This window comes from Pygocentrus nattereri, chromosome 12, assembly GCF_015220715.1.
Source record: "Pygocentrus nattereri isolate fPygNat1 chromosome 12, fPygNat1.pri, whole genome shotgun sequence".
Classification (NCBI taxonomy): domain Eukaryota; kingdom Metazoa; phylum Chordata; class Actinopteri; order Characiformes; family Serrasalmidae; genus Pygocentrus; species Pygocentrus nattereri.
Window position 1 is genome coordinate 2,959,859 of NC_051222.1, and position 16,362 is coordinate 2,976,220.

The window sequence follows — 16,362 nt, forward strand, 5'->3', positions numbered from 1 at the left end:
AGTGGGAAACCTTTCCCTAATTTACAAAGTAAATAATGTACTATGAAAATGCTACAGCGTTTTGAAAAGCATATATTCACAGTAGTTTTAAGCTATTGCATTGTGGCCAGATAAATGGAACAATTCAACAGTTAACGTGCAGACAGTGCATTAGTTGTGCTACCTTGCAGACTCATGAATGGACCAGAGTTTCAGTCAAAAAGAAGTCCTTTTTTAAATGTAGTGGACTTGCGGATGTAGTGGAAGGCAGATTCAACCGCGGGATTCGACTGCCCTGAATGATGTATCAACTATTCTTTTTATAAGGAAAAAAAAGTGTGACTGTTCTGTCATCACAGCCCTTAATGAGGTGCTTATGTAGAAACTTGTATTGTGATTAAAAATGTATTTATCATGCAGCTCTAGTTCAGGGCATAATTGATTAACTCATTTTTAACTCCGACTTGCTCAAGATTGTCAGGCTTAACATTCTCTACATTTATGGTATTTGGCTGACGCTCTTATTTAGAACAACTTACAATTTGGTCATTTTACACAGGTGGTGTTAGGAGTCTTGCCCAAGGACTATTATTGGTACAGTGTAGGGTGGATACCCAGGCGGGGCATTGAATCCCAGTCTCCAGCATAGAAGGCAGAGGTGTTAACCACTACCCTATCCAACCATTGATTCTCTACAATGGTTTGCATGAGGTGTGCCTCTTTAAAAGAGAGAAAACCTGTATGGACCACAGGAGCAGGATCTCAGTGCACCTGTTTTCAGCCAGCTTCACTTTCATTTCTGGAGTATATGAAGTAAAAGGCCTGAAACGGGGGGTGTCACGTGACCAGCTAGGAGATGGCTGCTTGAAACTTGGCTCTGCTCCTATAAGTCTTTAAACTAGTGTTTTTCTCCGGAAGAGATCACATATTTCTTAAAAACTGACGCCTGATCATGTCAAAAGATAGGAGTGAGAAAGACTTTTCCATTTTCTCTTCGTCTCGTCCTCAAAGACAAAAGAAAAAAGATCCTCAAGCCGCAGACGAACTAGCTACGCAAGCTAATATGGAAGCTAGCGCGGCCCGGATCTTAGAAGAGATTAAAACCATCGGCTCGCGGTTAGACATCATGGATGGACGATTAAATACAATTGTTTCATCTATTTCGACCATGGAAAGTAACATCAGTACTCTTACTCAGCGGATTCAATCTACTGAGAACAGACTCGACGAGGCCGAGCACAGAATCTCCGCGTGTGAGGACACGGGGGAGAACATGTCCATGACCGTAACATCGCTGACCACGGCCGTGGCCCAGTTACAGACAAAAGTGGACGATTTGGAAAATAGAGGTCGCCGCAAGAATCTGAAACTAATTGGATTATGCGAGAATGCAGCAGGTTCTGTACCGTTGGTCCAGTTTCTGCAGGATATGCTTCCCTCTTGGGTCGGTCTCCCGCAGGACTTTCACGCGATCGACATCGAGCGGGCCCACCGCTCTCTCGCTCCCGTACCAGCGCCGGGCTCACGGCCGCGGAGCGTCCTTATCCGTTTCTTACGGTACACAGACAGAGAGGCTGTTCTGAAGGCGGCTATTAAAAAGCGGGATGTGTCGTATAAAGGATCGCGGCTCCGTTTTTATGCGGATTTATCAGCGGATGTGCTCCGGAGACGCCGCGCCTTCGATGCGGTGCTCAAACGTATGATTCAGCGCAACATGTTCCGAGGCTTCGCATACCCCGCTAAACTCCGCTGCGTTCACGAGGGCCAGGTTCGGCTGTTCGAGGACCCAAAATCTGCCACGGATTTTTTGGATTCCCTTGGTTCTGAGTGAGTCCGCACTGACTTCATGTGGATCTTAACTTTTTTCCTCTTCCGGAGAGACTAAACACTAAACACTAACTGTGAATTCCCACTCACATAATCGTGTTATAGGGTTATAACTCAGTAATAATAATAATAATGTGTGCAGTGTTTTTGTATTATAACCCTATCTTAGTTCTCATTGTGGGGTTCACCACTGACACATCTTATATTAGGAGCTGTAGCTAGTCCTTGTGGACTGACTTGTTTTTTTCGGGACATGTTCAATTTGGGTGACCAACTAGATTTGTTTCTTTCTGCTCCGTCAATTGGGGACGGAGCTGGGGGGGTGGGCCTGGGTTTTTGTTACGTTATTTTATCCTTTTTTTCCTTCTTTGTAAAAATGTTCAGTTTATCGCCACACAAATTGTTTTTGTCATGCATCATTATTTTCATTCTGCTTTTAATTTATACTCATCATGAATGATGCCTTAAGGATGGTAACATTTAATGTTAAGGGTATTGGTAATGTTATCAAAAGGAAGAAAATTTTAACATTGTTAAAGAAAGATAAAGTCTCAATAGGATTACTTCAAGAAACTCATCTTACAGACAAAGAACATGCCAAACTTAAACGTGATTGGGTAGGACAAGTTTACTTCTCCTCCTTTACATCTAACAAAAGGGGCGTGGCTATCCTCATCAACAAAAATATTCCGTTTATTCTCGATTCTGAAATAAGAGACCCTGAAGGCCGTTTCATCTTAATTATCGGTTCAATTCTGGGAAAAACTATTACCATAATGAATGTGTATGCTCCAAATGAAGATCGTCCTCAGTTTATGTCCCATATCATTTTACTATTTAACCAACACTGTACAGAATTTGGTCTTTTGGCTGGTGATTTTAACTGCGTTCTTAATGATGCACTGGACAGATCATCACCTTCACCATTGACGAATCCAAAATCCCCCCAAATACTTAAAAAACTCTGTGAAGACACTGGGCTGATTGATGTGTGGAGAGAGCGCCACCCTCTGACGAAAGATTATACTTTTTATTCCAATCCTCATCAATTATACTCCAGGTTAGATTATATTTTTATGCATACCACTCATATCCACACAGTAACAGCATGTGAGATTGGACCCATACTGCTCTCTGATCATAGTCCAGTCTATTTAAACTGCAACTTTTATGTATCCTCACCAAAAACAAAAAACTGGAAGTTAAATTTGTCTTTGTTGAACAATGATGCTTTTTGTGAATCAATTCGGGACTCACTGAAGAATTATTGGTTAGATAATCAACACTCCCCAGTATCCCCGGGCACTATTTGGGATGCAGCCAAAGCAACAATTCGTGGGCAAATAATTTGCCAGAGCTCTTTTATTAAAAAATCGCGTGAAGCAAAGCAACGCGCCCTGGAGGCTAAACTACTACACTTGGAGCGTCAACATAAACACACACCCACCACAGAGAATTGGAATCAGTTAACCAAAATCAGGACACAGTTCAATCTCAATTACACAGATTATATAAAGAAACTTCTCTTCCTAACCAAACAGAAATTTTACGAATATGGCAACAGATCAAGTAAACTATTGGCTTCCCAACTAAAAGCAGAACAGACCATGAAATCCATTAAAGCAATTAGGACAAATAACGGGAGCATTACATACGACCCACATTTAATTAATGAAGCATTCACAAATTTTTATAAAAATCTCTACTCGTGTCCACCTCCAAACAATGTGAATAGTGAAAATTATTTAGACAAGATCTCCTTACAATCGGCTACAGAATCTGAAAAAGCAACCCTTAGTGCCCCATTCACAGAGAGAGAAGTCTGGGATGCAATTCAATCAATGCCCACCGGGAGGGCCCCAGGATTGGACGGGTATCCCGTAGAGTACTACAGGAAGTTCTGGCCCGAACTAAAACCTATACTCATGCCCGCCCTCCATCATATATACGAACACAATGTCATACCAAATTCATGGAAGACTGCCTCCATCTCTCTTATTTTAAAAAAAGATAAAAATCCATCGGACTGTTCGTCTTATCGACCAATCAGTTTATTGAATGTGGACTTTAAAATTGTTGCCAAGGTCCTTGCACGCAGACTGGATGCCCTGCTGCCACGCTTGATACATCCAGATCAAACAGGATTTGTGAGGTCAAGACATGGTTCAGATAATGTACGCCGTGCTCTAAACATTGTAGATCACCTTAGCAGAAATCCAGATCCAGCTTTTATTGTTTCTCTCGACGCAGAAAAAGCTTTTGACAGGGTTCACTGGGATTTCTTATTTGCGGTACTAAAGAAGATTAATTTGGGTTCGTCTTTTATAAATATGATTAAATCGCTTTACTCTTATCCAAACGCAGTGGTCAATACTAATAATTTTCATTCAGATGTGTTCCCAGTGAGCAGGGGATGTCGTCAGGGCTGTCCGCTCTCTCCACTTCTTTTTTGTCTGGTAATTGAACCTCTGGCCCAATCAATCAGAAATAGTACACGCCTCACAGGCATCAAGATTGGTGGAGAAGACCATCGTATCTCCCTCTATGCAGACGATGTCCTTCTGTACTTGTCCAATCCAAACGCTTCTGTTAATATAGTCTTAGATTTGATCTCTGACTACAGCTCAGTGTCTGGATATAAAATTAACCTGGATAAATCGCTGGCCCTACCAATCAATATTTCACAAAGTGACAATATACGGCAGATAACTCCCTTCCATATCTCTGACACTGGATTTAAATACCTCGGCATAGTAATTACACCCAATTTGAACAATTTATTTACTACCAATTATACACCACTTTGGGACAAAATTGAGCAGGATTTGCGTGTCTGGACCGCTCTCCCAAATTCCTTTTTTGGCCGAATTAATGTAATTAAAATGAATGTCCTGCCCCGACTTAATTATTTTTTCCGAACTCTCCCGTGCTACATACCTGCTAGTTTTTTCAAGAATATAAACTCCAGAATAACGGAATATATTTGGAATAAGAAAAAACCTCGAATCAGGTTCTCAATACTCACTAAAACGAAAAACCAGGGAGGGGTCTCTTTACCAAACTTCCAACTATACTATTGGTCAGCACAAATTGTACAAATGCTATCTTGGTTCTTAGATAGACATGATTCTAAATGGGTTGAAATTGAGTCTTTGTCCTGCAAACCATTGGAATTAAAATCTCTCCCATTTATAAACAATTTAGAAAAATGTCACAGTTTAAAAGACAAATACACAGTTTATAACACACTCTTGGCCTGGAAAGACGTTAGACAATATCTAAAAATCCCAAAAAATATCTCACTGTACTCTCCAATTTGCCATAACCCAGACTTCCCCTCTCAACTAAGGTCTATAGGACTACATACATGGGTCAAATCTGGAATAAGAGATCTATCCTGCATATACGGACAAAGTCTAATGTCTTTTGAGCAGATAACAGAACAGTTTAAGGTCCCCAAATCAGATTTTTATAAATACCTTCAGGTACGTCACTTCATAAGCTCCAAAGAAACCAAACTCCGAACGGAGTTGAATGACATGGAAAATGTTCTTATTAAGCCAAATCCTCGTCTGTGTAAAATATCGTATGTGTATTCTACATTCTTTGATGTCACTGAGCCATGTTACAATCCATTGAGACAGGCCTGGGAGAAAGATCTTTCTATTAAATTTGACGATGACTCTTGGAATAATATGCATAAGAAAATATTTCCTAGTTGCACTTCCATTAACATCCAAGAACAGAATTTCAAATTCTTTTTTAGATCTTATTTAACACCTTCACGTCTGTATAAGATGTGTAAAAACCCATCTCCACTATGTCCTAAGTGTAACTCTGATACAGGTACATTTATGCACATGTTCTGGGAGTGCACTAAAATCCAAGTATTCTGGAAAGATGTTCATCAGGTCATTCAGAAGATGTTAGAAAAACATTTCCACATGTCACCATGTTTGTATCTTTTGGCTCATGATCCCAATGGGGTGCTAAATGGAAACCAATCCTACCTGATGGGTTCACTGTCATACCTAGCAAAGAAATGTATTTTACTGCTCTGGATAACTCCAACTGTCCCAACAGTCAAGATGTGGCTGACACAACTGTCGAATGTCTTTCCACTAGAAAAACTCACGTTTGAAATGCATAACAGACAACAAAAATTCTCTGAAATATGGTCACCAGTTTGGAAAGTGTTGGAGGATTTATGATCTTTCTTCTTGCACCTCATCTGTACCCCTGCCTGCATTGTAATTTCTATGTAATTACTACCTAACACTTTTTTACCATACCCTTTCACTCATTCTTGAACATTTTGCAATAATGTCAAATTGCATATATCATAGTGGCGATTAACATATGTTTTTGTTTTATTATATTTTATTTTATCTTATTCTACATTACTCTCTTCTTTTTCTCCTCTTTTTCTGATTTGTTGTTGTTTTGTTGTTGTTTCCCTCTGTTAATTATAAAATCCAATAAATATACAATTAAAAAAAAAAAAAAAAAAGGCCTGAAACACATCCTGTGTAAACATGCCAAGTATGTTTCATGCTGCTACTCTTAAAGTAATGATGAGAAATGCTTTTTACTGAAATAGAACATGTTCTCTCGATCAGAGAACTAGATCGAAGGAAGCACCGATTATTTATTAGCCTGTTGTTTTCATATCTCCAGGTAATCCACACAGTAAACTAACTAACGCATACCACTTCATTTATGTGCTGGGGCCATACATGCTGTGATGAACGTAGATGCTTTTGTTTTGAAATGGGATTTAGGAGAATTCTAGTTTGCTGTTGATCAATTGCACCCTGTACTGATTGTGATAAGTCAAGGACAGGATGAAAGGAGAGATGACGAATTGAAGAAGCCATAAGAAAACATTAAAAGGACAGAATACAATAAAGGAGAGAGGACAGAATGAAATGACAGAGGGCAGGAGGAGGGAGAGAGAGAGAGAGAGAGGAAAGAATGAAAGAAAAGGATGAAATGAAAGGACAGAGGACAAAATGAAAGAGGGCGCAATGAAAGAATGTAGGACATGATGAAAGGACAGAGGACAAGATGACAGGAGAAAGGACAGCAGATGGGAGGAGAGAGGACCAACGCTGTAATGACCCCCAAATAATTCTATTCTTTCTCCAGTCCAACGATGCAATATAACGTCTTGACTGATATTGCAGTGAGAGTTTTACTGAAAAGGATCACTTTGTATTGTTTTTCCATTGGGTGACATTTTTAAAGGTCGTCTCGAAGGTTTAGTGTGATGGTCCCTCTACCATTTTAGAAAAGATGCTTTTGGGGAAACCCAGACAAAAGCAGTTACCAAACAGCTTTAAACTTTACCAGCTTAAAAAACTTGTCTGTATCTATACCATCAGCATTTTGTTTCATTGATTAAAACAGAAACATGAATATGAACAGCAGTTTTTTGTAGAAAGTTCCAATAGGCTCCAAGTAAATGTTACATTTGCTGATTTGATCAATGTTAGTTAAAGTACAGTTTGAGTGTTGACCCTGTCATCAGGAGATCACTGGTGATTCTACAATCGTCTGTGGCTGGGACTCCAACAGAGCATAATTGGCCTCACTCTGTCTGGGTGGGTAGAATGCATTTTGCAGAAATGTGATCTACATCTCATAGTGAATAAACTAACTGCCAACTATGAGTATTACACCAACCATAATTCTCAATGATTACTTAAAAAGCAGTGTACAATCAAAAGTGGTTGGATAGTGTAATGGGTAACATCTCTGCCTTTGATACTGTAGACTGGGGTTCAATCCCCACCAGGGTCAGCACCCTACACTGCACCAATAAGAGTCCTTGGGCAACCTACACCACCTTGGCCTACCTAAAATGATCAAAGTGTAAGTTGATCAGAGCGTCAGCCGAATGTGTGGAGGCAGGTGAGTGTTTATATCACCAATATGCTGGTTAACAGTGAACTAAGTACAATTCCAATGAAGTTGGGACGTTGTGTAAAATAAAAACCAAATACAATGATCTGCAAATCCTTTTCAACCGATATTCAATTGAATACACTACAAAGACGAGATATTTAATGTTCAAACGGATAAACTTTGTTTTTTGCAAATATTCACTCATTTTGAATTTGATGCCTGCAACACGTTCCAAAGAAGTTGGGACAGGGGCAACAAAAGACTGGAAAAGAAGTCCTGCTTATTTCAGCAAGACGATGCCAAGCCACATTCTGCACGTGTTACAACAGCGTGGCTTCGTAGTAAAAGAGTGTGGGTACTAGACTGGCCTGCCTGCAGTCCAGACCGTCTCCCATTGAAAATGTGTGGCGCATTATGAAGCTCAAAATACGACAGCGGAGACCCCGGACTGCTGAGCAACTGAAGCTGGACATCAAGCAGGAATGGGAAAAAATTCCACCTACAAAGCTTCAACAATCAGTGTCCTCAGTTCCCAAACGCTTATTGAGTGTTAAAAGGAAAGGTGATGTAACACAGTGGGAAACATACCCCTGTCTGGAACGTGTTGCAGGCATCAAATTCAAAATGAGGGAATATTTGCAAAAAACAATAAAGTTTATCCTTTTGAACATTAAATATCTCGTCTTTGTAGTGGATTCAATTGAATATAGGATGAAAAGCATTTGTAAATCATCGTATTCTGTTTTTATTTATGTTTTACACAACGTCCCAACTTCACTGGAATTGGGGTTGTACCCTGTATGGCAGGTGATGGAGTAAATGTTTATGTAGGGTTGTGTCAGTTGTCATGACAAACCTACAGAAGTGTCAGAGCCTCATGAACATACCCCACATTAAAACTGCTACTATGGTCTAATACACAATGTGCTTTTCTGAAATTGGTGAATTTTGCTGAAGTAATGAAGAGACAAAAAGACATGAAGACCGTCAAGAACAAAGTCAGAGACAGCCTCACACAACAAGCAGCTTCAGAACAGTGAGGCAGGAGATCCTTTAATAAACCAAGAGAGTACAAACGGCTCTTCAAGGCGAGTCGGTTCAAAGAGCCGATTCGTTCGGAGCAGCGCAGACTGGAGAAGATGTGACGCAGTAGAGAAGAAACCGAAAGTAACTTTGCCCTCGCGCCATTACAGGCGGGGAAGATCAGACACCAGCGCGGCGGGTCGTTCGGTAAGTCGGTATGTCGCAGGATTTAGGAAGATTTAGGAAGATTTAGGAAGATTTAGGAATGTCTGCGTAGTTTAAGGGAAGAGCGCGTTTTCCTGTGTTTCGCAGAGACTGAGCGGCTCTTTCAGTTCAGCTCAGCGGAGAATCAAACACGGAAAAGAAGTCGCGAAATGGCTGAAATCCTGAAACAGAGACAAACACCGAAATGCTCAGACTGCGTTTAACTGAGCTGCTAGAAAAGTTTCATACAAAATACCCAGAATATTCATACACGTGTTCATATCTGATGGTGGTAGTTTGTCTGAATTCAGAGCTCGTTACTTGTAATGTGGAGTTTGTAAGTTTGGCGTCGATGAAAAGCACAAAAACTGTGAAAGGCGTGTTGATGTGCAGTAGCGCCGTCTGACCAGCAGGTGTGCAGTAGCGCCGTCTGACCAGCAGTAACTTCATGGTGGACGCTGTTTACTGAACTGGTGAAAGATTTTGTCCCAGAAAGTGAGTAGCATCTGCACTGAATGAAAACAGGAAGAGGAAACTTGAGCTTCCCTTTTTAGTTTTGGTTCCTCTCAGAATTTCTTCTTTGTCCATGTTTAGAACATAATTGTTCAGTATTTTACTCTCCTCACAGATCAGCTGTTTACAGGATGAAGAGAGCAGAATCTTCAGAGCCCAGCTGTGGGTCTGTAAAGAGGCACCGGTCCATGACAGAGCATAACAGCAGGCAAGGAGGAATATCTGACTCGGGGTATAACAAGCAATGAACGGCTGTTCTGAAAATGAACGAATCGTTTAGTGCATTCCTGAACATTCTGCAGGTGCAGGTGGTGTTTCACTGCACAGATGGGTTAAATGTGGAGGTAAAATTTCCCCGTTGTGGGACTAATAGGGTAATTTAGTGTCTGAACATCCTGGTGAAATTACATGTTTTGTTGATTATTTAAGTGTAAATCAGTAAACGTCTCCTACAAGGAACACATTTAATTTAGAATTGTCTGCAGATAATAGTGAAAAATCTGTGTTGCTTCAGTTCTCAGTGTGTCTGGGTGAAAACATAACATATAAAACTTTTCCACAGGAATTGTGCATTAAAATGTGCAGACAAGTTTTATCGGTAGAGGATGTGTTAACTTGATTTCAGTTAGAAAATCAATAAAACCTGTAATTTGATAAGGGGTTTCCAAACGAAGAATACGAAGACGTTCTTTAGATCCCTCATGGATTCCATGTAATGTCAACGGGAACCTGGGTTTTTTTCTGAGTGAGTGAAGCAGTAAGAACTCAGAGATTCTCTTACTGTAATTTATCACCTGGTTCTATATATAACTGTATACTGTATACATATTATTATTATTATTATGATTATGATTATTATTATTATTGCTCCAGTCATTCATATAAAAGAGAGATCCAGAATGTTGAATTTAGTTTGGAAAAAGATTTAGTGTCACGTTTCTACATTTATATTCTCCCAAACAAATTTAAAAAGCATTTTAAAAAGTTTCAGGCTCAGTGATGTAATATATTCTCTCAACATCATGTTTCCAGACTGAAGGACCACAGAGCAGAAGGTCCAGAGCCCAGCTGTGTGTCTATGAAGAGCAGCAACTCAATATTCAGGCCTCCTAATCTGCGTCCTGGAGGAACTGGGATTGATCCGAGGTGAGACACAAACACAGTATATTCACTGTATACCAACTTAAAACCAGCAGGTGCAGAAGACTTTCTACATCTGTAGAGATGTTCTGAGTGTGGTTGTGTGGATCTTTAGAAATATAATTCACACACTGTACGTTACGTTTTACGGAAACTTGCTGCTATTGCTGTATATGCTATTGCAGGCCTGACTATGTGGGTTTCTGGCCCTCACTGAATGGTTGATTGACCTATTGTTAACACATGCATGCCTGTGATGGTGCAGTGTATGCCCATCACTGAGATTAATAGGAATATTGTATGTACCTACCTTGATGTCTTGTGTAGAAGGTGATGAGGGCAAATGGGAGGTAAAGTGGACCGAGGCTTCTTGTCCCTGTTGGGCGGATCCACCTTCAGGGAAGGAAAGGGGCCTCAGTGTTCTAAAGGGAAAAACCTACAAAGGAATGAATTAGTTAACTAAGGAATACTTACCGGTAATATGTATATATTAGTCACGACTAGTCAGTAGATGTATATAAGGGTGTGTATATATGTTTGTGTGTGAATGTAGATTAGAGCCCTGGGACATCGTCCCTTAAAGCAAATTATTAGTTTAGTCGGGGCGGGGCTTCGACTATAAGAACGCTCGATGTTCTTTCAACAGGGGCTTCTCAGCTACCTGTGGGAGGATAGGTTTAATCCCGGTACGAGGCTGTTAGCTGCTTGTAACAGTTTGGGAATAACCTGTGATGAGGATTAGCCTGGCAGCGAAGTCTCAAGTTTATCTTTTGTTTTATTTCTGTTTAATTCAGTTTTTCTTTGGTTTTGAGTCTAATAAAATAAGTACGTGTGCACTTGAACTTGGAGTCTCGCCTCCTCGTATCCACACCCACGCCCATAGCGCCAATTTGGCCGTGCGTAAATCCCGGTGCTTCTTCTTTTGGAGGTTGCACCGTTACAATGCCACAAGCTGCAGGTGGCACTAGACAACATTGAATGCCGCCTTCATACCCTCCCAGTTCTACCAACATAAATCTGAGAAACAGTGTAACAAAGCAGAAACACGTTCATTGTAACACGTCATGGGTCTTATGAAAACCCAGTGGCCTGTTAAACTACAGCAGTGAGTTCTAATTTGATGAGGGCTCAGCACAGTTTCTTAAATTCTTCAAGAAGCTTGTGGCCAAAGTGTTCTGGATTTAACATGTTGTTTTAAAATCATGTTTCTAGACTGAAGGACCACAGAGCAGAATCTCCAGAGCCCAGCTGTGTGTCTATGAAGAGCAGCAACTCAATATTCAGGCCTCCTGATCTGAGCACTGGAGGAACTGGGATTGACCCGAGGTGAGATATAAACACAGTTTAATTAACATAAGACTGAACATAATTAATACAGGTGTGAGAACGATTTTAAGTTATAATTTACTCATGTTACCAAAACCAGCCTGCAGATATCCAGAGCAGAAGGTCCAGAGCCCAGCTGTGTGTCTATGAAGAGCAGCAACTCAATATTCAGGCCTCCTGATCTGAGCACTGGAGGAACTGGGATTGACCCGAGGTGAGATATAAACACAGTTTAATTAACATAAGACTGAACATAATTAATACAGGTGTGAGAACGATTTTAAGTTATAATTTACTCATGTTACCAAAACCAGCCTGCAGATATCCAGAGCAGAATCTCCAGAGCCCAGCTATGTGTCTATGAAGAGCAGCAACTCAATATTCAGGCCTCCTGATCTGAGCACTGGAGGAACTGGGATTGACCCGAGGTGAGATATTAACACAGCTTAATAATTAACATAAGACTGAATTACAGCAGCTGTACTTCATTTCGCTGTTTAACGCTACCAGGTGTTGGAGCTGATACGTCCTGTGTTTTACCAGTTTATCGTAATGTTAGAACAGAGTGGCGGTAACATGTTTGTTGATTGATAAACGAGAATTACCGGCAAGTTCTACTGCTTGTGCAGGTGGGGCTGCATGTTAATTTAAATGTTACAGAACTAATTCATAACATGACATAATCCCACAAAACATAACGTCCAGCACTTTGACAGTCGTTTTCCTGGTAAGAAGCCAATGTGCATTAAACTAAATCTCGCATTGCTTGTGTTGATCTGGTTATCTAATATATTTAAAAGCCACGTTTTGATCTGTTTAAACGGAGCTTCATGGTAAACACAACTGCTGTTGTAAGACTACAGATGAGGAAAAGTCCGTCTTGAGCAGATTTTAAATCGAAGGTTAAACTGGCACTCTCCTTAAAACAGCCGTTTCCTTCTGTGTCAAATTTGATGTTTCCCAAATCCCCTCCTGCCCATGGGAAGTCGATTTAGCTTGGAATCCGAATGAGTGAAGAGAAGTTTGACATGATGAGATTCTACTTTCATCTAATTATGTTCAAATAAATTTTATTCCAGGGATTTTTACCTTTTAATATTATATTTCAATTTACAATAGATTTGAACTATTTAGTTATATGCAAATGATGTTGCTTGTAAAAGTTGATTTCTTATGAGTAAAAACTAAGTTTATATTACGTAGTATGTAGTACTAAATCTTATGTGCAGATTATGTTCCTGATACCTAGAACTGAATATATTTTATTTGAGATTTCTGTTTGTAAATTAAATTTGTGAAATCTAGAATTAAGGAAATAAAAGCAAAAACTACTTTTCATTGTAATTAGTTTAATAACCAGTGTAATTTTAAATTGTAAGTAATTGAAAATATATCAAATGTCAAATTTTTTTTTTTTTTCCACTGAAACAGAATGCACAGCCAAAACCGTAAGTCTTAGAGACTTGAAACTTGGTCAGTACATAGTAGTCCCTCCCGCTACTCAGGCGCACGCCATCATCCCAATTGGCCTGAAGGGGGCGCTATAGCGCAGAAAAATGTGTTTTGCCTTATAACTCCTAAACTAAAATGTGTACAGACAAAATTCCTTTTTTTGCCTGATTCCTTGGGTACAATCAAATAACTTTGCAATTTGGACCATTTAGCTCTGCCCCCAAAGTTTTTTTGCTAATTTGCATAACATGCAAAACCTATTTTTGCGAACCACTCCTACAATTTTTGCCCGATCCTCATATGTCTGATGTCATAAAATTCAGAAGAGCCTGAACCTCAATAATTAAACATTTTGAATTTTCTGAACAGTGTGGCTGCCATATGTAAATGAACCCTTCTCGATAAATTCAAAATAATTCAGAATTAATTTACAATTCTGTAACTCGACAATCCTTCAGCCAACAAATTTCAAACTTGACACATACATGAAACTCAAATTGTGTCTATATATAGCCATTTTCTAACAACCAGTAAAGTTTCAAAAGATTTGACCACTGGGGGGGGCGGAGCTCTATACATAAAAATAAACATATTATTATATGTCATTAGTATATTATTACAGTTTTGAAACAAACTCCATATGAATCCATCGTAGTACATTATTCCAAACAGTTTAGTAAGTGCATATTTATTGCAAAACTGCACCGTTTATTAGTAATCGTAATATTAGTTTATTAGAAAACTGTTCAAAAACCATACTTTTTCAAACTAGTGTGGATTTTTCATCGAAATTTTTTATAGTTTGTGTACAATAACTCTGTAATTTCTAGGTAAATAATTATTGAAAACATGTTGACTGTTCTACTCTGGGTCATGTGGATCATTCAATTAATTACTGCAGTCATGGCATTGCTAACTTGATTTGCTCTAACTCAACCATCATTGGCCAGATCATCTCCAAACTTTAAGGATCTTTACATACTGAGACTCTAAGGGTGTATGCCACTTTTGGTCCAGATTGGCCTTTAGGGGGCACGTCAGCACCCAAAAACAGTTAAAAATCAATTGAATTGCTATTACAATGTTATTACAAGGTGGATCGGTAAACAATTGGTGCCATACGACTCTACCCTCCTGGATGTTCTACAAACCAGTGTAGCTCAGTACATATGAATGGAAACTTATAATGTGGATAAAGACCTTGCTCGCTGTTTATGGCAACTGAAGGCCTTTTGTTGAATTGACATCATTTCAGTTCTATTCACTCTGCCTATGAATAAGCTTGAGGCCTTTTTAGGCCGAATGAACTAAACCTGCAGAAGAGCCTGTACTGCTGGTGCGTTCTTGAACCAGCTCATTGCCGCTTGTGGCTATATTTGTTGTTATTATTATTATTATTTGACAGCTGTGTGTCTATGAAGAGCAAAAACTCAATGTTCAGGCCTCCTGATCTGAGTCCTGGAGGAACTGGGATTGACCCAGGGTGAGACACAAACACAGTATATTCACTGTATACCAACTTAAAACCAGCAGGTGCAGAAGACTTTCTACATCTGTAGACAGGCCTGACTATGAGGGTTTCTTGCCCTCACTGAATGGTTGATTGACCTATTGTTAACACATGCATGCCACAAGCTGCAGGTGGCACTAGACAACATTGAATGCCGCCTTCATACCCTCCCAGTTCTACCAACATAAATCTGAGAAACAGTGTAACAAAGCAGAAACACGTTCATTGTAACACGTCATGGGTCTTATGAAAACCCAGTGGCCTGTTAAACTACAGCAGTGAGTTCTAATTTGATGAGGGCTCAGCACAGTTTCTTAATTTCTTCAGGAAGCTTGTGGCCAAAGTGTTCTGGATTTAACATGTTGTTTTAAAATCATGTTTCTAGACTGCAGAAGTACAGAGCAGAATCTCCAGAGCCCAGCTGTGTGTCTATGAAGAGCAGCAACTCAATGTTCAGTCCTCCTGATCTGACCACTGGAGGGACTGGGATTGACCCAAGGTGAGATATTAACACCTTCAGGCTGAGTAACATCAACTCTATTCATTCCACCATTTAATGCTACTGGGTGTCGGAAATAATACATCCTGTGTCATGAAAGCGAGAAGTGTGTGTGTGTGTATGTGTGTGTGTGTGTGTGTGTGTGTGTGTGTGCGCGCATGTTAGGGTTATTCAGCAGTACTTACTGTTTCTTTCTGATTTATAAATCATTTTGTTCCCTTTTCAAACCTTCAACCTCAGTCTTGAGTGATGTTTTCTGAAACACAAAGGATGTCATTACAGAAGAATCAGAGACAAACCTTATCATTGTGAGTATGTGTATTGTAATTGTGAGTATGTGTATTGTAACCGTGAGTATGTGTATGTGTGATAATTGTTGTCTCTTGTGTGCGTGTGGGTGTGTATGTTTTGTGCTGTGTCAGCTGTGTGGGCGGGCGCCGGCCTGGAGCATGGTGGTGTCCATGCTTCGGGCCCAGGGCCGGCCTTCCCTGCGCCGCGGCCGGGTGTAGGAAACCGGGGTGCCTAGTGAGCTCCTCTCACACCCCGGGTTTGGTGCACCCTGCCTGGTGGGGGGACCGGCCGGTCATTCGGGGCCAGGGTGGCTGCCTCCCTGGGGTACCGCTGACCCGTGCTGGTGTCCGCCCGCCGACACTGTGAGTCCGTGTATGTTCCGTGTGTGTGCATGAGTGGGTGACTGGCGTGTGTGAGTGTGGGTGTTGGTGTGTGTGGGTGCATGTGAGCATGTGTGTGTGGACATCTGGGCCTGGGTCCATGACTTGCTGAGCCTGGACATCTGTGGTACATGGTGGTGGGCAGGAGTTACCCCTCCCCACCGCTCCCTGCTGCTTGCCGACTCCGCCCCCCCGACCCCCACCTCCCCCCCCGGGGTATGGGTGTCCTGTGGGACCCTGGGTGCATGGCTGGACATCTTGGCGTGGTCCCTGCCCTGCTCCCTTGGCGGTTGTGTCCTGAGGGTGGTTTG

General features: G+C 40.7%; 1 protein-coding gene across 8 annotated transcripts in view; it reads left to right on the forward strand.

The window, feature by feature from the left end:
* Positions 1-8,800: 8,800 nt before the first annotated feature.
* Positions 8,801-16,362, forward strand: part of LOC108411889 — a 65,262-nt gene continuing 57,700 nt past the window's right edge. The window contains exons 1-7 of one of the 8 annotated variants that reach the window (XM_037543662.1): positions 8,801-8,943; positions 9,569-9,685; positions 10,486-10,599; positions 11,806-11,919; positions 12,020-12,133; positions 12,234-12,347; positions 15,267-15,380. In XM_037543662.1, coding sequence (XP_037399559.1) covers positions 9,585-9,685; positions 10,486-10,599; positions 11,806-11,919; positions 12,020-12,133; positions 12,234-12,347; positions 15,267-15,380 — 671 coding nt within the window. In that variant the 5' untranslated portion in view covers positions 8,801-8,943; positions 9,569-9,584. Of the gene's footprint in view, positions 8,944-8,983; positions 9,436-9,568; positions 9,686-10,485; positions 10,600-11,805; positions 11,920-12,019; positions 12,134-12,233; positions 12,348-15,266; positions 15,381-15,620; positions 15,689-16,362 lie in introns of those variants that run through there. The other 7 variants (XM_037543657.1, XM_037543659.1, XM_037543658.1 and 4 more) reach the window with 7 other exon arrangements.